At 43.0% G+C, this 22,149-nt stretch overlaps 1 protein-coding gene across 15 annotated transcripts in view; it reads left to right on the plus strand.

Moving 5' to 3' along the window:
* Positions 1-22,149, plus strand: part of Cdc14b (cell division cycle 14B) — a 115,045-nt gene that overhangs the window by 4,860 nt on the left and 88,036 nt on the right. For 8 of the 15 annotated variants that reach the window (XR_008215831.1, XM_052728718.1, XM_052728727.1 and 5 more), the window contains exon 2: positions 6,420-6,446. The exons of the other annotated variants lie outside the window; for them this stretch is intronic. Coding sequence is in view for 7 of the 8 variants with exons in the window: in XM_052728718.1 (XP_052584678.1) it covers positions 6,420-6,446 (27 nt within the window). In the remaining variant the exon portion in view is untranslated. The remainder of the gene's footprint in view (positions 1-6,419; positions 6,447-22,149) is intronic. 15 annotated transcript variants of the gene reach the window in all.

Genomic DNA, 22,149 nt, shown 5'->3' on the forward strand with positions numbered 1-22,149 from the left:
CCAGCATTATACAGCTTCAGTGGACTATCCACATTCGTGTGCAGGACATGCTTTCAGCTCCTTTGGATACATAGCTGGAAGTATACTTCATATTTTTACATTTCGGGCAGCTGCCACACTCTTGAAAAGTGCTTTGGCTGTCAGCTTTCTATCCTTGAAGTGCCACTCTTTTCTGTATCTTTACCAATACCTGTTACTGAACAGGAAGACTCTCGTAGCGGACTTGGTTTGAAAAAATTAAGGCATGTTGTCTGCTTGCCTGCTCTGCCCCAAAAGCTTTTTTCTTACGTAGCCTGTTTGCCTCAAGCTTGCTATGTGCTGAGGATGACCTTGAACATCTGAGCCTTCTGCTCCCATCTGAGTTCTGGGATTACTGGAATCACTGTACCTGGTTTTATGTGGTACTGGGATAAACACAGGGTTTTATGCATCCTAGGCAGGCACTGAGCTACATCTTTTTTTTTTTTTTTTCTGACACAGGGTTTCTCTGTGTAGCCCTGGCTGGCCTTGTAGACCAGGCTGGCCTCGAATTTACAGAGCCATGCCTGCCTCTGCTTTTCAAGTGCTGGGATTAAAGGTGTGTGCCACCACTGCAGGTCGACCCTTGATACTTTTATAGCAGCCTATTCAATCTGTAAATTGAATTCCTGCCAGGGTGTTTCATTGTGTGCTGTTCATATTGGATGCTTGTGTGATCACTCTTGTTTGGTCTAGAGGCTGGTTAGCCTCACTGTTTTGCTGGGGGGTTTACTTTTAACCAGGAGCTGACCCACTCAATAGCAGCTTAATTCTCACCCCAACCCAGTCAGTATGTTTTGTTGTTATTGATTTTTTTTTTAAACTTGAACTGTATTTCTGGAGTACTATGAAAAACCAAATCTCCTAAAGACAGGTGAACTGTGTAGCTGATACCCTGAGATACTACAGGTACCCGAGAAAGCTTCTGGTGAACGAAACAGGGAAGAAAGAGGACTTGAGTTTTCAGTGGGTTGAAAACTGTAGGACTCAAAATTGGGGAAATACATGAGAAAAAAAATGACTGGATGAGGGCAAGAATTTCATTTTTCTATGAACCTCCTTGGTACCAGCGTTCCAAAGCTTTTTTCAACTATCAAATCATTAAATATTGCCTTCCATTAAATACCCATGCAAAACTTCCTTTTTTGCTAATAACAAGGACCGTCTCTCCTACCCCAAAATGATTGCTTTGTGTTGGGATGGGTGGTGATGACAGTCTCACTGTACAAGCCTTGAATCCATATGTAGACCAGCCTTGAACTCCTAGAGATTTGCCTGTCTCTGAGAGCTGGGAGTAAAGGTGTGTGCCGGCGCCACCGCTGCTGCCACCACCCAGCTGACGAAGACTTTTTTAAGCATTCCAACACAGCTGCAAAATGTGATCATTTTCAGGATCTAATAGTTGATGCAGACCTTTAACTTATTTCATTGTTTTATCTTTTAAGTTTCTAATTATTGAAGAAAATTGGTAATAGTTGCTATTGGCAGAAAGTACTTTGTTTTATTTGTTTGTTTTTAGAGACAGAATCTCATTCATGTAGCTCAGTATAGCCTTGAAGTTGGTATGTAGCCAAGGTTGACTTGGAACTTCTGATTCTTCTGCCTTACCTCCCTAGTGCTGTGATTAAGGGCCTGGTTTATCAGGGGATCGAGCCCAGGGCCTTCTGCATGGTAGGCAAGCACTCTACTGACTGAGCTTCATCTACAGCCCCTGTTTAAAGTTTCTTTATTCTCCCTCTGTTTAAGTTTCCCAGTGTCTATACCATAATAGGATTTGTTGGAGAAACTCTAGCTGAGGTCAGGCTAGTCACTTCCAAGCACTGGTTAGCAGCAGCACAGGCTACTCACCAAATGAAATCAACAGAAGCAGCACTTGCCCCCTCCCCTTTCCCTGTAGGATCTTTAAAATTCACAGCAGATGTCATAGGCTAGGGGAATTTATTCATTAATTCAAGAAGTGTTTATTGAATGCTTACTATGTAAAATCCTCATGCATATTCATTGTTTGCCCTGATGGAAGTGTATTTTTCTGGATAGAAGAGGAAATACTGTGACACAGAACACTGAGCCAGAGGGCAAAATAAATCCATTTTCATGGCTTCTGTTGTAGTTGAGGTGGCTCTGTGAAATGTTCACTTGTCTTTCCACCCGCGACGAGGGTGCCTTTGTCTTGTTTGCTCTGCTTCCTACCTCTTCTGCTTATTGCTTCTGATTGGTCACGTAACTTGTCTTTAAAACCTGCCAGCTCAAGCATTTACATCCTCCCACAGGTGAAAAGTTAAGCCTCAAATGTTATCCATTTATGGCCTTAGAGTGGCAAGGCATATGGGTGAGGGGAAAGTGGGTAACTGCCGCAGGACCAGTCCTAAAGCTAGGGAATCACCAGTCAATGATCGTTGCTGATTCTCTGTGTATAAATGGGGTTGGAGCCGGCAGGGCCAAAATCACACTGTGGTTTCTTAGGATGTAGATAGAAGGTAATGGTACATGCAGATAACAGTTCTTGAAAAATTCTGATGATCTGTGCTTTATAGGAAAGGTGCTGTGTGAGTGTGCAGTTTTAACATTTTAAATTATGTTGTTACTGGTGTGTGTGTGTGTGTGTGTGTGTGTGTGTGTGTGTGTGTGTGTGTGTGTGATGTGTTTGTTTGGGATGGGTGGACATACAGCAGTCAAAGACAGCTTGCAGGAGTTGGTTCTTTCCTTCCACTGTATGAGTCCTGGGGATTGAACTCAGGTCATCAGGCTTGTGCAGCAAGCACTTTTACTCATGGATCCATCTTCCCAGCCATATGTGTGGTTTTAAATAATTTCAAGTGGTCATCTAGAGATAATGCAACTCTCCACTCTCCCCTTGAGGATGCCAGCCGATGCCAGAGATTGGTGATTGGCCCAGTGAATGGTTTCTGTTTGGTAAAGCCATGACGGCCTGACTTTTCCTTTTTCCAACAGATAAAACTATTTCATAGTTGTACAAAAATTATTTGTCATGTTGAATATTTAGTAGCTCATCCTGTGCCACGTAGGCAAGTAGGCTTGTCATGATGGGCACTCGGTGACCATTACCTGCAAGGTTAGTGAACTTTGACAAATGCACAAAACAACGCAATATGTGGGTCCTCCCCGGTGCATGCTGTTTCCCAAACTGACCACCAACATAGCCCCAACTTTTCAGACATGTCGTTCATTCTACAATACCTCACGTGCTAAAATTAAAGACACATTACCAGGACACCTCTGGTGTGTGTTTGTGTGTGTGTGTGTGTGTGTGTGTGTGTGTGTGTGTGTGTGTGTGTGTGTGAATTGAGAAAACAGAACTTGGAGGGTGAAGGTGAGAGATAGAGGATGGCAAGTGTGTGCTGAGCTTGAAATCTGTGGGTCAGTTTTTTTTTTTTTTTTTTTTGGTTTTTCGAGACAGGGTTTCTCTGTGTAGCTTTGCGCCTTTCCTGGAACTCACTCTGTAGACCAGGCGGGCCTCGAACTCACAGAGATCCGCCTGACTCTGCCTCCCGAGTGCTGGGATTAAAGGCGTGCGCCACCACCGCCCGGCTGTGGGTCAGTTTTTGAAGAGTGAGGTCTGTGAGGCCAAGGTTTTGGAAGGCTTAAGGACTCAGGAGAAACCTTACTTGGCCCTGCTACCACTCACTGGGACTGAGTGCAGGCTGATTTTGTTCACAATTGTTTGGAGCCTCAATTGTCCGGTGTGTCAAAGATGAAGTGAAAGGGATGACTGGGAACACCATGGCCTGTTGCCCAAATGCTGAGGATCCAGGCTGCACTGTGCTCCAGGGTTTCCCGGGTGACAGTGGTGGAGTGTCAGGGGAAGAAGGTCATTATGTTTGAAGGCTCCTCCCAGCTTAGAAGCATGCAGTCCCTTATCTGTGAATCAGCACGGAGGCAGTGCTGTCCGCTGACAGCTCCCAGCTGCCGCACGGCTGTCACAGGATGCATCAGAGCCATCGGTGAGGCCAGCCTTCAGAGACACTGACGAGTGTTCTTTAAAAACTTCAAAGAGTAGCACTACACCAAAGCTCTGATTCATGTCTGAGCTATTATCCCGGAGAGCTTATAGGTTGCTAAGTTTACATGTGTCTTCATGTGGGAGCCACAGGCAGAAGGTTTTAGAAAGTAAAACAAACACATACTGAGCCAACAACCATTTTTCAGGATGGTTAATTGCAAGCATGATTGAGTCCTATCCTATCTGTATGTTTAGTATTCCACAGATGGCCTCTCAAGGGTTTGATCTGGGATTGCCAGTTTACTGGGGGCCTGGTCTTAGTTTGCTCTTTTGTTTTATAAAGCAGCAGTTGCCTTTCTGAGGCTCTTCTGTTACTTCACGCGTAGCAGAGACATGTTATATGGAAGGGTCAAAAGCCAGAAAAAGATTTTTAAAAATTATCATGAATTACAATTTCTTTCTTTCTTTCTTTTGGTTTTTTGGTTTTTCAAGACAGGGTTTCTCTGTGTACCTTTGGAGCCTGTCCTGGAACTCACTCTGTAGCCCAGGCTTATCTCGAACTCACAGAGATCCGCCTGCCTCTGCCTTCCGAGAGTGCTGGGATTAAAGGCGTGCGCCGCCGCCGCCGCCGCCGCCGCCGCCGCCGCCGCCGCCGCCGCCGCCGCCGCCGCCGCCGCCGCCGCCGCCGCCGCCGCCGCCGCCGCCGCCGCCGCCGCCGCCGCCGCCGCCACCACCCGGCTACAATTTTTTTTCTTTACATTTATCTGTGTGTGCCTGTGTGCACATGCCCCCAACATGTCTTGAGGTTAGAGGACAACTTGTGTGAATCTGTTCTCTCTTTCTACTTAGTAGAATCTACTGTATGGGTTCTGAGGATTGAATTTAGATCACAGGCACCTTTATCTGCTAAGCCATCTTCCCAGATCCCAAATTAATGTCTTTATTTTCATATTTATTTATTTGAGACAGGGTCTCCCTGTGTATCCCTGATTGGCCAGGAGCTTGCTATGTGGACCAAGCTGACCTCAAACTCAGAGTTCCACTTGCCTCTGCCTCCTGAGTGTTGGAATTAAAGATGTGCCTTATTATGCCTAACTAAAATTTTAAAATTAATGTTAAGTTAACTTTAGTAGACAGCATTTTATTTTCATTTGTACCTTAGCTACAGAATATTTTTCACCCAAGTCCTCCATCCTCTAAGATTTTTTATATTGGAATTATCTTTTTTATTTTGGGGGCAAAGAACTGAACAGATTTGTTTATGTGAGCATTTCAAAGCCATTTGTCACCTGGAAGGTACCTTTACCAGTTGCATATGCAACTGGTTGTTGAGGCAGAAGGTGATGAAACTGTGCTAGACATAGAAAATTGGAGTCTGAGGAGGTAACTAGTCATTCAGTATGGCCTTTTTTACCTCCTTTTTTTCTTAAGCTTCCAAAGTTAGTTATTTAGCTTTTAGGTTTTGCTGTTTGTTTGTTTTGCTTTTTTTTTTTTTTTTTTTTTGAGAGACAGGGTTTCTATGTGTAACAGTTCTGGCTGTCCTGGAACATTCTCTATAGACCAGGCTGGCCTTGAACTCACAGAGATCCACTTGCCTTTGTTCCCCAAGTGCTGGGATAAAGGCATGAGCCACCAACACCCAGCTCTAGTTTGATTTTAATTATTTTTTTTTATGTGTAAGAGTGTTTTGTCTGCATGTGTGTCCATGCACCACATGTGTGCTTGGTGCCTGCAGGGACCAGAAGTGGGTATCAGATCCCCTGGATCTGGAGTTGTGGGTGCTGGAAATGAAACCTGGGTCCTCTGCAAGAGCAGCCACTCTATTTTCTGGTGTTTTTCGTTTTTGTTTGTTTGTTTTTAGATGATCTGGCTTCCAATACAATATTATTGGTGGATTATTGTAGAAAACATTTTAAAAAATAAATTGATTACAAAAACAAGGCAGGAGAGATGGCTCAGCCGCTAAGATTGTGCAGTGTTCTTACAGACTTGGCTCCCAGCACCTCTTCAGGCAGCTTACAGCCTCTTATTTATATAACTCCAGCTCTAGCGGATCCAGTGCCCTCTTGGTGTCCTTGAGAACCTGTATACACATGGTATACACACACACACACATAGTTAAAAATAAATTTTAAAAACTGATTTTAACTATCTCAAAGTTGAAGATAAATATTTAAATTTTATTTTTCTTTAGTGTGTGTGTATGTTTGTAAATGTGTGTGTGTGTGTGTGTGTGTGTGTGTGTGTATGCACAAGCATAGGTGCTGGAGAATTGGTTTTCTCCCTTAACAATGTGTGCCCAGGGACTGACCTTTCGGGCCTGGTGGTATCAGGCTTGGTGGCAAGCCTTTACAGCAAGTTATTGTAGAGTGATAGGTACATCTCACGTAGACCCTGTTTCTCGATGGAAGTTTTATGCCCCTTTCTCTTTTTTCAATAGCTTTTCATGGATACTGCACCAACAAAGGTATTCAGACCCTTGCCTACTTTGTGGTTCTTTCTGATACTTTGAAACAGTAAAATCTCACCTGTGAGTTGTGATTCTTGGTTGTGTCTGTTTCTGCTTGTCTGTCCTTGGTTTAGTTTGAGGTGGCAGATTCAGCTCTGACTACGGATTACCATCTTTACAACTGAATCTGAAACTGGTCTTCTTATGAGAAGAGTTGATTTCTGTGTATGATAACACCAAATGTGATTTCCAGGTATTTTATTAATTATGAATGCTAAGTGGTGAATATTTTTGGTAGTACTAAAATTTGTCTTTTGTAATTGAAATACCTTTGAACGTGCTTTCTGAAAGAATGTTTATAATTAACTGTTATAACAGCTATTCTTTTTGATTTGTTTGTTTTGAGAGAGGGTCTTTAAAATAATCTTTCCATTTTCTAGGTATTTCTGAGCCTACTGGGCAGGTTTATATATTTTTGTTGTTGCTGTTTTGTCTTTTGTTTCTTTCATGAAGCAGTAGGAAAATTTCATGAAATACTCATTTCAATTTGGAGCTCAGGGAAGGGCTTTTATGTTCTGTCTTGGGTTCAGACAGGGAATCAAGCTGGGTGCCAGAGATCAGTCCCAGAGCCTCATGTATGATTGGCAAGTGCTTTACCACAGACAGAGCTGCAGAGCTCCAGCATTAGTCACTCTGTTTTATTTTAAAATTTTTAAAGTATTCTAATTTATTTTGATTTTTAGTTGCTCAAAAAAGGAGTGAGTGATCCCATACATATAGTAGTATATATTTCAATTATTCACTTTTTCTTTTTATATATTTTATTTTATATGTACGAGCATTTTGCCTGCATGTAAGTGGACCATATGTGTGCGATGCCCGAGGAGGCAAGAAAGGGCCATCAGATCCCCTCACCTGAAGTTACAGATGGTTGTGAGCTGCCATGTGGGTGCTGGGAATTGAACACAGGTTCTCTGCAAGAGCAGCAAGTGATCTTAACCACTGAGCCATCTCTCTAGCCCTGTATAGTTCTTAGTATCATTTATATTCCAGAGAAACAGTTCTCTTAGAGGATGTTTTGTTCACCAGTCATATTTAGTCCGTTTGTCTGGAAAGCAGAGGAAGCTGGGCTGGAATTAATTCTATACCCCCATCACTAACTGATTCCATTTCCAAGGTAGTTCACTTTTATCCCATTAGAATTCTGTTGGCAGCCTACTTTTCACAAAAGCAAAACATCTTGTTCCTGATGTCACTGGAATTTGTTGTTCCTTCAGGTTCTCATTTGAAAGTGAAATTATTCTCAGCTCTGCTGTGCAGTTTATGACATTGATCTTTTTATACCCAATCCATAATTCTTTAATATCATTTACGAATTTCAAATTCTGCAAAGCTCTCTATTTTAGGACCTTCTCCGCTGAATCATTCTCTCCATTTTGCTCATCTGTATGAATTATTCTATGGAATTAATTAAAATATTTATTTAATAAGGATTTATCGTACAATTGCTATGAGTAAGGAATTGGACCAAGTGTTACTGAGGGAGGAGGGCAGAGGACTGGAAGATTTATAATAGCATGTCCCTTATCTCTGAACACAAGAGCTATAGATTCTTAGTCATCTCAGTGAAGACAGGTAACAAGGGCTTAACCATGTGGCTTTGTTCTTTAAAGTATCAGTTTGAGACAGTTTTATGTTGGAAGTGTCATTTGACTGTTCCTACATGGTATCAGTTATTTTTCCAGTGTCTGGTAAAAAAGACCTATTTTATGGTGTATCTTCGTGTGTGTTTCTGTGTGCGTGTTTTACTTTAAAAATTATTCTTTTTTGCTTTACTTTTGTCCTTGTTAGACACAAACTAGAGTCATCTGAAAGAGGGAATCTTAATTGAGGAATTGTTTTCATCAGAGTGGCCTATGGGCTTGCTTGACTGTGGGGCATTTTCTTGGTTAAAGATAGATGTGGAAGGACGTGTCCCTTATCTCTGAATACTGAGAGCAGTAGATTCTTAGTCATCTCACTGAAGACAGGTAACCAGTACTCAACTGTGTGGCTTCAGATTTTCCATCAGGTTTTTGCCTTGAGTTCCTCATCTGGAAATGTAAGATGAAATAAACCTTTTCCTCCCCAAGTTGCTTTTGGTCTCTAAATATTAAGTTGCTGAATATTTCAGTAGCTGAGCAGAAAAATACCCTAAGTTTCACATTCTTTAGGGCGCTGAGGGAGAATTGCTTTGACAAGCATGTGTGATGGAATTAAAGTTATGTTCTTAACTTTATGGAAGATGTTCTTAAACTGCATTTGGAATTTATTGTTGAGATACTTTCTAAGTGGCTTGTTTTAAGTGAGTGCCTCATACATGGAGCTGAAGCATCTTAACATGCTTTTCTTCTCTTTTTGATAGTGAAATATCAGCAAGACGTAGTTTATAAAGCTAGGAACACAGCTGAGCGTGGATTTTTAACTGCACTGTTAATGTGTTCTCATTTTAAATCATTGAAACTGAAAGGGCTTAAAGCACAAATTCAATCAAGACACATTTGAATGCATTTCCAGTTTCATCCTTGCAATGGCTGCAGGGAGAGCTGCAGCAGAGACTGAGCAAGGGAGCTGGGATAGACTTGGTGTGGCCTGGTGCTGCTCTTGCTGTCTGCAAGGGGAGGGGACTCAGAAATGGATGCCTTGGGATGATGGCATACCTGGAAGTGTGAGCTGGGGTTTCCTTCCTTCCTTTTTTTATTTTCTTTCTTTATAATTAAAAAAGGTTTTTTGAGACAGGGTCTCAAAATTTTTGAGACTATGTAGCCCTGGCTGGCCTGGAACTTGCTTTGTAGACCAGGCTAGCCTCAAATTCACAGGTCTGCCTGCCTCTGACTCTTGAGTACTGGGATTAAAGGCATGTGCCACCACACCCAGCCAGACATTTTTATTACAGTGATTTAGTGTGTGCAAGCATATACACACGTGCAGGCTGTCTCCTGCCCTGAGGGTCTTGGGTCAAACTCAGGTTGTTAGACTTGGCAGCTGACTCTACAGATTTTCTTACTTTCCCTCTACAGCTAGCAGGAACTGATTTTATTTTTTCACTCATTTAACTTTGAGACACGTTTCGTGTGCCCATGCTAGCTTCAAATTTAATAAATAGTCTAGGATGACCTTGAATTTCTGATCCTCCTGCCTCCACCTGAGTGCTGGGACTGCAGATGTATCTCCCCAGGAATTTTTCCTTAATCAGAAAATTTTCATAATTTCCAAAATGAAAGTGTGAGATATTTTGAAAAGTAACATACACTTGGATCCATTTATTCATTATTGTAATAATTATTATTACTATTATTATTATTTTGAGAAAGGGCATTACTTTATAGCCCAGACTGGCCTCAAAATCATAATCCTCCTGCCTCAGCCTTTCTAGTGCTGGGGTTACAGGCATGCTTCTTTAAATTTTTAATTGAAGTTTTACGTTAAGAACTCCATTTTTAAATGATATATGGGTGCTGAGAGTGTAACTGGGTGGTGTTTGCCTAGCAGCATACTTGAGTCCCCAGGTTCAATACCCAGCACCCCTCTAATAGGAATGCTGTTTTTTGTTAGTTTGCTTTCAAGTTGGTTGACTTTGTGTAGGAGCTGTTCTTAATCTTGTATATCAGTCTAATTTTAGTTTATGAGCTAGTGAAACAAGCATGAAATATGAGATTTATGCTTTGAGTAATTCTTAATAAGGCCATTTTTGTAAACACAAAACCCTAGGTAATGCTGCTTTGTTGCAATTACATTGTCTTTGAAGAAGTCTATTGAAAATAAACAGGCATGTATGGAACTGTACCCAGTGCCATTGTCTAGCAAGTTGTTGCTGTAGAGACCTGGAATCCAGCTTGGGGTCTAGCCTGCAGTTACCAGAGTGTCCAGGGGCCTCTTATGTTTATACTCCAGTAACTCAGTCGTTGTCTGAGGGCTACTGGTGACAGAGTTTTCAGGGACTGTCACACTGGGCCAAGCAGTCTCCTAGGTAGAGAAAGCCTTGAAAGGAATGTTGATGCAGTTGAACTGTGCTGGAAATGGGGAGGGGATTAGGTTTTTCTTTTTTAGACAAGGCCTTATGTAGCTCAGGCTAGCCTTGAACTCACTATGTAGCTCAATGTAGTTGAGGTTGGCTTTGATCATCTACTTGTGGAAACTCACTCTGTGACTAAGGCTGCTGGCCTTGAATTCAGAAATATCCAACTGCCTTTGCTTCCCAAGTGCTGGGATTAAAGGCCTGTTCTACCACTCCTGACTTTTTTTGGGGGAGGATAGTACTAGGAATTGACTCAAGTTTTTATATATGCTAAGCTTGTACTCTACAGCTGAGCCAAAATGCCAGCCCCTGGATGAGGTTCTTAAATTACTTGCTGCAGTTAAGTAGTTAGGTTTTCTCTCCCTGTTTTTTATTGTGATACTTTAACTTCTTATTGCATGCACCCTCTGCCCCTAGTAAATGTCATTGTGTTGGGTCTTGCTAGTTGGCTTTTTCTTTTTCTTTCTTTTTTTTTTTTGTTTTTTGTTTTTTTGTTTTTTTGTTTTTTCCAGACAGGGTTTCTCTGTGTAGTTTTGGTGCCTGTCCTGGAACTCACTCTGTAGACCAGGCTGGCCTCGAACTCACAGAGATCTGCCTGGCTCTGCCTCCCGAGTGCTGGGATTAAAGGCGTGCGCCACCGCCGCCCAGTGCTAGTTGGCATTTTGGACCAATGGGAAAATACCAGGCTGGGTGTTGGCAGTGCAAACCTGACAAGGCTCTCTTCAAGAACTCATGTGTGCTGGTTTGTTTGTTTTTCCATTAACTTGACACAAGCTAGAGTCTTCTGAGAAGAGGGAACCTCAGCTGAGAAAAATGCCTCCATTAGATTGGCATGCAGGCAAGTCTGATGAATGATTGATGATGGATGTGGGAGGGCACTGGCCACTGTGGTGCCACCCTGCTCAGGTGATCCTGGTAGGTATAAGAAAGATAGCTGAATGTGAGCCTGGAGAGTAAACCATAGCAGTGTTCTTCCACATTCTTCCATGGTCTCTGTCTAGTTCCTGCCTCCAGATCCTGCCTTGACAACCTCTGTGATAGTCTGTAAGTTGAAAGCCTTTTCTCTCCAAGTTGCTTTTGGTCATGATGTTTATGTTATATGATGTTTATCACAGCAAGAGAGAAAACTAGGAGAGATGATCAGTGCTGTTTATGTGATAATTTGAATTAAGAATCTGTGAATGTTGTGTGACAAAACTTTTCCTAGGGAGATGCAACACACACATCTACTCCTCACCCTAGATAGGGAACTCATGACAGGCTGAAGTATGGAGTCTTTAGTTCAATCTGATGAACCAATGAGTTTTATTGGGGTTATTTACAAGAATATGGGTGTAAGTGTTACAGCACTGAGGAGAAAGGTTTCCAAGCAGTTGGGAGCCAAGGAATACCATGAAGTCACACTGTGCAGCAAACCTCACACAGGAAGTTTAGTGGGAAAAACTCAAGAGGATGGCTGCCTCTCTTCGGCAGAGCAGCAGCAGCGAACTGAGTGGAAGGCAGGCTTTATATTGGGTTTCTTGGGGAGGGGGTTAAGGGTGGGCATTGGTGGATTTCCAAATCCAGAAGTGGAGTCAGACCTTTTACCCCATATTACCCTTTTTTCTTTACTATTAATAAACAATCAGGGGTTAGCAAAGGCAATGGCATTATCATTAGACTACTTCCTGTTGATTGGGGGGGGCATTGAAGTACTTGAGCAGAAATGACTTAAGATCACTTCCTCACCAAAGCCCCCACCCTAACGTGGGTAATCACATAAGCATGGCAGCTCAACAGGTTGGAGATTGCCCTTTCTAGGTGCCTCAGTTGGTCTGAACCTCTTTCAGTCAGCCAGGCTAGTTCATGCTTCTCCTGGGCAGCTTATCTGGTTTCAGTCTTCTTTGCAGTTTGACTTATCTGAAAGTTAGCTGTCTTTGCAACTTGACTTCACTTTGTCTGAGAGGATCACTCAGCTTTTGTTTACTCTAGCAGAGAGGGGCCTAGTTAATCTGATCAGTTTCAGGGACTTCCTGAAGTTATTTTGAGTTGATTACCTTCCTGTGTTTGTTTTTGGTTCTCTGTTTAAGCCCGGGATCTGGAACTTACTCTGTAGACCAGGCTGGCTTCGAACTCACAGAGATCCGCCTGGCTCTGCCTCCCTAGTGCTGGGACTAAAGGCCTGTGCCCAGCTTTTGCCTTCCTGTTTTTAAAAGCTTCCCTGTAGGATGGAATGTTTCAGTCTGGGAGGATATGTTGCACAACAGTGAATTGAGGGATTAGGAGGGCAGGGAAAAAAAGAACCTGTGGGTTCTAGTCCATTGGGGCTGAACAATCAACTGTGATTAACAAAAGACCACAGTTGGCTGAAGCGAAATCTTTGCTTTACTGGAATAATCAGTGTTGTTTGCTGGGGCTGAAGGATCAGCTGCCATGAATGAGACCAGCATTGCTGAGGTGAAGTCTTCTGTGAAGTGTGTAAAGAATCAAGGTAATAAGGACTTAGAAGATGTCTTTTTACAGAAGGTCTTGTAAAACATTACTGTGGCTTGAAGGTTCTGTTAGCAGTTGTGTGAGGCATACAGAAGGTTGATGAGCAGGCAGATCTTGACTGTGGTGAATGTGGTAAGACTGGAAGAATCAAACCATTGCCAAGGTGCAGTGCCAGGAATGGGTTTCCATGGAGACTCAGTGGATTCAGAGTCAAGTTCCATTTCCAGGAACTCTTTGTTCTCAGCTAAATGGAGTGTGTGCAAGTGTATGAAGCCAACCTTAAGTCTGTTTTCTAACAAGCGAGATAACAACTGTTAGGCATTCTTGGAACTATTGCAAGATAGACACCCTCCAGGTTTAGCTGCTCAGGACTTTGATGGGCTGTGTGACAGGTATGTATGAAGTTATACAGTTAGGAAGCAGGACTGTCATGGGTTACAGGATGTGAGTTAGTAACTAAACATGGCCTTCCACTGGTACCATTTTGGTTGCATTCTCTTACCAAAGCCTTGCATGATACCTTGTTTCCTTTGGGAAAAATTCATTCTTTTCTTAGTACAAGGAAAATAAACTTACTGCGCACCCTGTCAGACATGTAATTGAACAAAACTGAAGCTTTCTCCTGGAGTCCAGATTCAGAAACTGAAGTCTTGACTTTGGAAGCATGAGAGATAATTTTTCCTTAGTCTACTGAATATCAGTTGGCAGTTTTAGAATTATTATATTAATTAGTGCTTCTCATCTTACCCAGCCCTTTAAGCCTGCTCCTGAACTGAGGGTGCAATTATTATTATGGGTTCTTAACACATTATGTGTGTCAGAGTTCATGGTGACTTCTGGTTACACTTGATGGTACTGCCTGGCAACTATTAAAAGAGACAAAATCGCCCCTAATAATTTAGAAATATTAGGGGATTTTCAGGGACAAGTTTGGGAGCAATAACGAGAACAGGAGGGTTGCAAGTTAACCACGTGAGACTCTATCTCAGAATAAAGAGGCATGTGGATAGCTCAGTGGTAGAGTACTTGTCTAGCATGCACACAGCTCTGGGTTCAATCCCCAGTACCATACACACACATTTTTCATGTTTGTTCTTTTTAAAAATTAATTACATTTATTTGTTGTGTATCTGTGTGTGGGTGAGTATATCATGGCATCCTCAGCTCTGAAGTCTAGTACTATTATTTGAATAGATGGTCTCTTGGGGGTTGTTGGGTGCCAGGGGGTCGGCATGACTTAGATGTCAGAGATGTTTCACGTGGGCTAACTCTGCACTGTCACATCAACTTGAAAAATATACACAGAGCTTTTTGCCCTCAAAAAAAAATCAAAGCGTGCACACAGCTTGTCTTAAGAGCCTTTGGCTTCCCACTTCTTGTGGAGCTGATGCCAGGCCTGTGCAGCACAACGGCTGTGGCAGGGAGCTAAATGACACCACAGGGAAATCCGTTGTAATTAAGTGACCTGTAAGTAAAGGTGGGGACGCCTGACAGAGCAGCATGGCTTGGCTGTCTGGGTTGATGATATAGGGCTCTTGGTGGGCACCCCATCTGCTTCCTTCTTCCTTCACTCTACTGGGCAGTGACTCCTCTGGAGTCACGGTTTCCTCAAGACACAGAGAGCTTGGGGAAGGCTCACATGCATGGATTTCATTGCACCTATCACACTGTCTTTTTTTTTTTTTTTTTTTTTTTTTAAATCTTGCATGCCATCTGATCCAAAATAGGCAGTTTGGTGTGGGATTTGCTTCCCTGAGCTACTTAATTACTTACCACCAGGCATTCACAGAAGTCATGCTGTGATGCAATAATCAGAAATGAGCTGAGGACAAGGCATAGTCAGTAATGCATGCACAAAGCCTGGAGTTCTATCCTTAGCACTGCATCAACCAGTCAAGGTGGTGCCTGCCTATACTCAGCACTGGGAAGGTGGAGACAGGAACATCAGAAATCCAAGGTCAGGCTGAGCTACATGAGACTCTGTGCCAAAAAAGAGAAGAAAGCCTTTTTCCTTAGCTGCATCTGCACATGCCCCTCCCCTGAGTTAGTTCTAACTGCGTAGGATGGTTCTGTGGGGTCAGAGCTTTGATTTACCTACCCAGATGTCACAAGCCAAATGATGTTGCACAGTTATTTTGTCTCCCTTGATGACTTCTTCTGTTACCTTATTTATTAGGTTCAGTGTCTGGGTCCTGGCAGCCCTGAGAAGCCAGCCTTGGCCACCTGTTCTCAGCAGGCCAGTTAAACAAATGAGTCATAGTGAAAAGCAGAAAAAGAAATTCATTCAGTGTGGCCACATTGAGAAGAGGAATAAATAAAGAGATCATTGGGGCCCCCCAAGTCCATGTTCTAGGGTTCTGATGTGAAATTTAGGTTTAAATAGAGGTCCAAGTTTGGTAGAGAGGTACACACCTTTAATCCCAGCACTCTGGAGGCAGAGGCAGGTGCTCTGTGAGTTCCGGGCCAGCTTGATATATGTAGTAAGTTCTACTAGGCCAGCCAGGGCTACATAGTGAGGCCAGGCCCAAGATATGCTTAACTAAGCAACACTGGTTGAGGTATGGTCCCACCTGTAGACTGGAGTTTCTCCGTCCTCCTGGGCAGAGCCATTTTTGATAAAATAATCACTCAGAGGCTTAATATTAATTACAAACTGTTTGGTCTTTGGCTCAGTTGCTAACTAGCTATTACATCTTAAATTAACCCATTTCTGTTAATCTATATATTGCCACATGGTGTTACCACTGGTCTGCTGGCATCTTGCTCCTTGGGTGGCTTGATGGCATCTGCCCCTGACTCTGCCAAAGCAACAATTAACCAATGGGAGCAACAAATATGGGGCTGGGAATTTAGCAAGCACAAGGCCTGGGTTCGATCCTCAGATCTAGAAAAAATTCACATTATACAGAAAGACCATCCCACAGCACCCACCCATCATCATTCTCTATGAAGGCACAAGACACCCCAAGACCGAATTCTCCACACAAAGGAGATTTGCCCCAGAGGAACAAAGGGCAGGAATAAGAGACAAAGACTGGAGACAGGATGAGGGGGAGGGGAAAGGAACAAGGAAGAGGGGGAGGGGATGTTTTTCCTGGATGGGGGTGGCAAAGGACTGCCTCTGAGTAGAGAGTAGACAGACATGGCCCACAGACAAATGGCAGTTTATAAAGGTAAAAGGGAAACTCCATGTTGGGATGAGGTATTCAATTTTGATTGGGCATGTTAATTAGGGCAGCCAGAGGGGCCTTTTGACTGCTGGACTTCAATACTTTGATAGCTGGACACTGGTGGTCAGCCACAGGAGGAGGAAGTGGCCAAATAAGGGAATAGAACTTGGCGACTAGCTTCAGGAATGTAATCTGTTTTTAGCAAGGCAGAGGGAATGGAGGAGAAGGGCAAAGCCTGCCAGAGCCATGTTTGCCGTGCTCAAGCTGGCTAGAGTCCCTTCAGTTTAGTTAGTTATCAGAAAGTTCCTCCTGGCTAGCTCCAGACTTTAGTTTCTCCCTTTTCTCAACATGGAATTTCTGGGGAAATCCAGAGTGTATAGTCTGAGAGCCGAAGGGAGGGGCACAGTGTCTCTTTATTTTCATTCCTGCCAAGATGACAGGTGACAGTCCCTGTGGTAAAGTGGGGATGACTGTGCCTTTATCATTAGACTGCTGGATGCTGAGGTGACCAAGTTTAGTGCTTAGACCAGGATGGACTCCATTAGGGTTTCTTTTTGTTCAGCTTTACTTGTCTTTCCATCTGGTCATTAAACCAGTGTTGGTTAAGTGCCTGTTGTGTGCCTGTGCTAGGTAGGGGATCCCTAAGGCTGAGAAGCTTAGTGTTAGGGGCTCAAAACTCATGCCCCAAAGGCCTCCAGAGTGGTGGGGAAGCCCAGCTCCTTGTGTTTGCTTTGCTGACCAGGGAGGCTGTGGGCTTCCCACTTCTCATCGGTTATAAATTAGAACTGAGAGACCAGGTGCCTGTAAGCCTGCTGTGCACTAGAGCAGCGGACAGGCAGAGTGGGCACAGGCACCGTCTCTGCAGAGGGCTGTGCTGGACCCTACAGGAGTGGGGCTGTAGTGCACAGCTAGACACCGAGGAGTGAGGCTGGAACAGATGGGGCCACATGGTGTGTCCTCAGCAGAGCTCCTGTCTCCTTGTTCTTAGTCTAGTTCACCTTTAAATAATAAATATATAAATAAAATGTGGTTAGCATGTAAGGAAGGGCAGATAATCCTAAGGAAAAATAGTTTAGAAGTCCTGGGGATGTAGCTCAGTGGTAGCCCACTTGCCTAGCATGTACAAGGTCCTGACTCAGTCCCTACCATTCACTGCCCTTCCCCACAAAGAACACCTTTGTGAAGACCACAGCACCCTAGTCCCTGCTTTTTAAATTTTTCTATTCCTATTATTAGTTTTGAACAAGCAGTTTTGACTGAAAATAGATAAAAAATAATATTTTTATTATTTTAATTTGAGACAGTTCTCTCTATTATGTTGGTCTGGCTGTCCTAGAACTAAGCTGGCCTCAAACTCAGAGATTCACCTGCCTCTGCCTCCCAAGTACTGGGATTAAAGACGTGTGCCACCATGTCCTGCAGATAAAAATACTATTTGAACAGGGCGGTGGCACACGCCTTTAATCCCAACACTCTGGGAGGCAGAGGCAGGTGGATCTCTGTGAGTTCGAGGCCAGCCTGGCCTACAAAGTGAGTTCCAGGAAAGGTACCAAAACTACACAGAGAAACCCTGTCTCAAAAAACCAAAACAACAACAACAACAAAAAAAGCTATTTGAAGAATCTTAAATTATTTTTCTACTATCCTTAATGTGTTTTCTGGCAAATCCTTATGGGGTCTCTGTAGCTTAGGCTAGCCTTGGAATAGCTGAGGATACCCCTGAACTTCTGGTCATCCCACCACCATTACCCACAGTGCTGGGTTCCCAGGTTCACATCCCACACTGGTGGTAGCCGGTGCTGAGGAGCCAAACTAAATAAGTGCTCTCTCAATTGAGCCTCGTTCCCAGATAATTTTCTTTTCTAGTTTTAGGCTGCAATATAAATTATTATTTTTGATGTTAATTAGGTTAAGATTATCCTTCATTGTGTTCAATATAGAATACTTTGTTAGTACTTTTTTCACAAATCCAAAGTAGTCAAGATTCTTTATTTTTTAAATGTAATTTTTCAGTTTATGTGTAATATGTGTATATTTGTTTGGTGTTTCCATATGCATGTGGCTACCCTTGGAGGCCAGAAGAGGACGTTGGATCCCCTGGAACTGGGGTTGCAGATGGTTGTGTGCCACCTGATGTGGTTGCTGGGAACCAAACTCAGTTTCTCTGCAAGAGCAGTACGGCTTTTAACTGCTGAGCTGTCTCTCCAGCCTCTGAGATTCTTTCTTAAGCTATTCTCACCTCCTGCCCCTTGACATTATAAAATACAGCTTACGTACAGTCAAATGTGTGAGTGTTTTCAGGGTTACACTCAGGAGCCACTGCTGTCAACTTCTCTTGGGGATCCCCTTCCATGTGCCCCACATCCACCTGTGGTAACTGCTGATTTCTGTCTCTGTGGGCCAGTTTTACCTGTGGCTGAACTTTGTGTGTACAGAGTCCTGAAGTGTGAGCTTCTCTATGCTGAGGTTAGAGATGTGGGTGTTGGTCTGAGCATTATGCACTTGCTCTTCGGTTGTTACTGGAATAGTGTTCCATTGGAGGAGTCCCTGCTCTCTTACAGATGGTCTCTGGATTGCTTCTAGTTGTTGTCTATGACGAAGCTGCTGTGAATATTTGTGTTCCTGTTCTTTTGTAGACATTTGGAACTTCTCTTGAGAGTTTACATAGCAATAGAGTGGCGAGGTCAAAGGGAAAATTAAATAACTTGCAGGAGACTGCTAAACATTTCCAGTGAGGTTTTGTGTATCTGTGTGTACACATGTGTACAGGTGGGTGCAGAGGCCCGAGGCCAGTGTTGGGTGTCTGCTTCACTCTTTGTCCACCAGTTTACATACCCCACACTGTCAGATGGGAGTTCTAACAGGAAGTTTTCTTTTTTCCTGTGTCTCCCTTTCTGTTATTAGGATTAGGGAGAAGTGAGGTTAGGTTTGAGTGTTTTAGTTTGCTTCTTTGTTGCTGTGATAGCATCACAGCCAAAATCAACTGGGGGAGGAAAGGGTTTATTTCAGCTGACAGGTCACAGTCCATCATCCAGGATAACCTAGGGCAGGAGCTGAAATAGGAACTGAAGTAGAAACCATGGAGGGGCTTGCTTAGCTACCCTTCTTACACAGCCCAAGGTCACCTGCCCAGGGATGGCACCACATCCCTGACCCTTCCAGTGGGCCTGACCCTTCCACATCAGTTAGCAGTTAAGAAAATGTCTCAGATAACACAGGCCAATCTGATGGGGACAATTCTTCAGTTGAGGTTCCTCTTCCCAAGTGATTCTAGGTTTATTTCAAGTTGACAGCTGAAGCTGACAGACAAAGGCACACAATTGGATTGTCCTTCTGGCAAAAGGAACTTGGGAGGACTGAAGTAAAACTTAAGCCAGTCCAGAGAAAACAAAGGATTTTCTTTTAAGGTTTTTTTTGGGGTAGGTTGTGTGTGTGTATGTTGTGTGTGTGTTGTGCCATAAGGTGGGTAAGGTGTGTGTGTGTGTTGTGCTATAAGGAGGAAGTGGGTTCAAGGTCAATTGACATTATCAAGTTAGACTAAGAGACACCGTGTTCTTTGTGATTTGGGTTACAACAGGTGTTTGGAAAGTTCCAAGGACATTGTTGGATAAGGGGCTTCTTACATTCCATAGAATATTGAACCTGATTAGTGTATGACTTATGGGACATGACAGTAGTCAGGCAGCCCTGGGCCTGAGCACTGGGAAGCTGGATGTGTTTTTTCACTGCCCTCAGCTTTTCCTTTGAGACCTTTGTTACCTGGAAGGCTTGTTTGCAGGAGCGTCAGGCTCCCACTTGATACTTTCTGTATTAATAGACATTACTATTATATTATGGTTCTTAGCAGTATAGGAATATGATGATGACTCTACATCTTTTTCAACAAGTAGTGTTGTTACTTCCAATTTCAGCATTTCTAAGGGATGTGCTTCTTCATTGTGAGTTTAATTTGCATTACTCTTTTTTTTTTTGTATTTCTTTTTTATGATCTATATGCCATTTATTTTCTTTGGCCAACTATCTTCAAGTATTTTGCCCTTGATTATTGGTGAAATTATTAAGGCCACTCCACGTAGTTAAAAGATTTATTTAATGGCGTAACTTACAAATTAAGGGATAGGTAGGTCGCGGAGTCTGGGGAAGGTGTATCACAGTCCAGCGGTGTTCTCTGGAGCTCTGCTCGGTCCACCTCCACTATCCAGGGTCCCACAACAGAGAGAGCGCCCGCCAATCCAGCTCTCGGGTCCCCAGGCGCCTCCCTTGGCCCCGCCTTGTAGGCGTGACAGTTGCCGAAGTCTCAATGGGGGTTGGAACTTCCAGATCAAAGCTGGAATGGCTACCCACTACACTTGATTCCATTTTTAAAAATTAGGGTGGTAGAGGTGGTGATGCATGGATGCAGAGGCAAGCAGATCTCTGAGTTCAAGGCCAGCTTTTCTCAAAAAACAAAAAGAAACAAAAAGACCTTGTTTCTTAAAAATAAAGGCTTAGCTTTCTTTTTTTTCTTTTTTGGTTTTTTAAGACAGGGTTTCTCTGTGTAGCTTTGGAGTCTGTCTTGGAACTCCTTTTGTAGACTAGGTTGGCCTTGAACTCATAAATCTACCTGCCTCTGCCTCCCAAGTGCTGGGATTAAAGGTGTGCGCCACCACTGCCCTACAAGGCTCAGCTCTCTAATCTGTGGGGTTCAGCCTCATGTAGAGCTGGGTGGCTGAACGTCGGGGTAGCTAAAAATTAGTAATAGTAAAACGTTTCTAAAGTGTGCAGTGAGCAAATATTAATTCAGAATCAAACCAGGCTGACTGTAAGGTGTTCCTGGCGACCCTTGCTTGTGCTGTGTAGCCCCATTGCATCCTTGGTTTACAGCAGAGTGGTTTCCACTGTGCATGCCTCTCTCTATGCAGTATTAACCAGCTTCCTGGAGCACCTCCCAGATTGCAGGGTTTTGCTGCACATACGGTTCTTTTCTCTCCCAGACATTCTGTTAAATTATAGAAAACAAAGACTTTAGAAGTATTTCCTGTTGCCATCCTCTTCACAATCTTTGGATTGTGTTGTGGTAAAATAACTTGATTTTAAAAGTTGCTGACTTGAGTTTGTTTAAACAAACAAACAAAATCTTTGAGTTTTGCCTTGAGATTAGGACAGAATTGACAGTTTCTGAAATGACTTTAAACATATTTATGCCATTTTGTACTACATATTTATGTAAAATGGCATGTGTACTCAGCATTGATGACTGTAAAATCAAAATGTTGATGAGCTCTGAAAAGATCTTGAAGATGCTTTGTGTCCTGCATTAACAGATATCCACCCAAAAATTCATTCTTTATGTGAAAGTAAGCAAGCACATCCATCTGATAGGCAACCGTGGCTTAGCCTTTAATGGAAAGTGTACATATATGCCAAATAACTGCTTAAAAATAATTATACACCCGTGACTTATGTAGGTTAATATAAAAAATTCTATGGGCAAAGAGGTCTCAGATGGAAAAGTTTAAGAAGGCGTGAAGTGAAGTTTGTTGAATATGCTTATTTGGGCAAGTGTTTGTCTTGGAATGAGGTAAATATTGAGGTAAATCCCCTCTGAAATTACTTAAATAGAAAAATAAGAATTGTTAAAATTCCTGGCTTGTAACTCTAGATGAGCATCCATCTGCCTAACGTGCCTGTTCTGTGGCTTCTCCCTGGGTCAGCGCTGAGGATTGGGCCTGCTGGGCATGGGACCTTCTAGTGATATAATCTGACCACACTGCCCTGTCCTATTGTGTCTGACCTGAGTCAGTGTTATAGTGAGAGTTTTATTGTTGTGATTAATACCATGACCAAAAACAACTTGGGAAGAAAAGGGTTTCTTTAGCTGAAAACTCTCAGGTCAAATTATATCACAGAGAGAAGTCAGGACAGGAACCTGGAGGCAGGAACTGAGGCAGAGACCATGGAGGAACTCTGCTTGTAGCTTGCTCCTGTGGTTTATTCAGCCTGCTTTCTTATACAACTGAAGACCATATGCCTAGGGATGGCA

This window comes from Peromyscus californicus, unplaced genomic scaffold, assembly GCF_007827085.1.
Source record: "Peromyscus californicus insignis strain IS unplaced genomic scaffold, ASM782708v3 Scaffold_8__1_contigs__length_139910024, whole genome shotgun sequence".
In the NCBI taxonomy this organism is placed as follows: domain Eukaryota; kingdom Metazoa; phylum Chordata; class Mammalia; order Rodentia; family Cricetidae; genus Peromyscus; species Peromyscus californicus.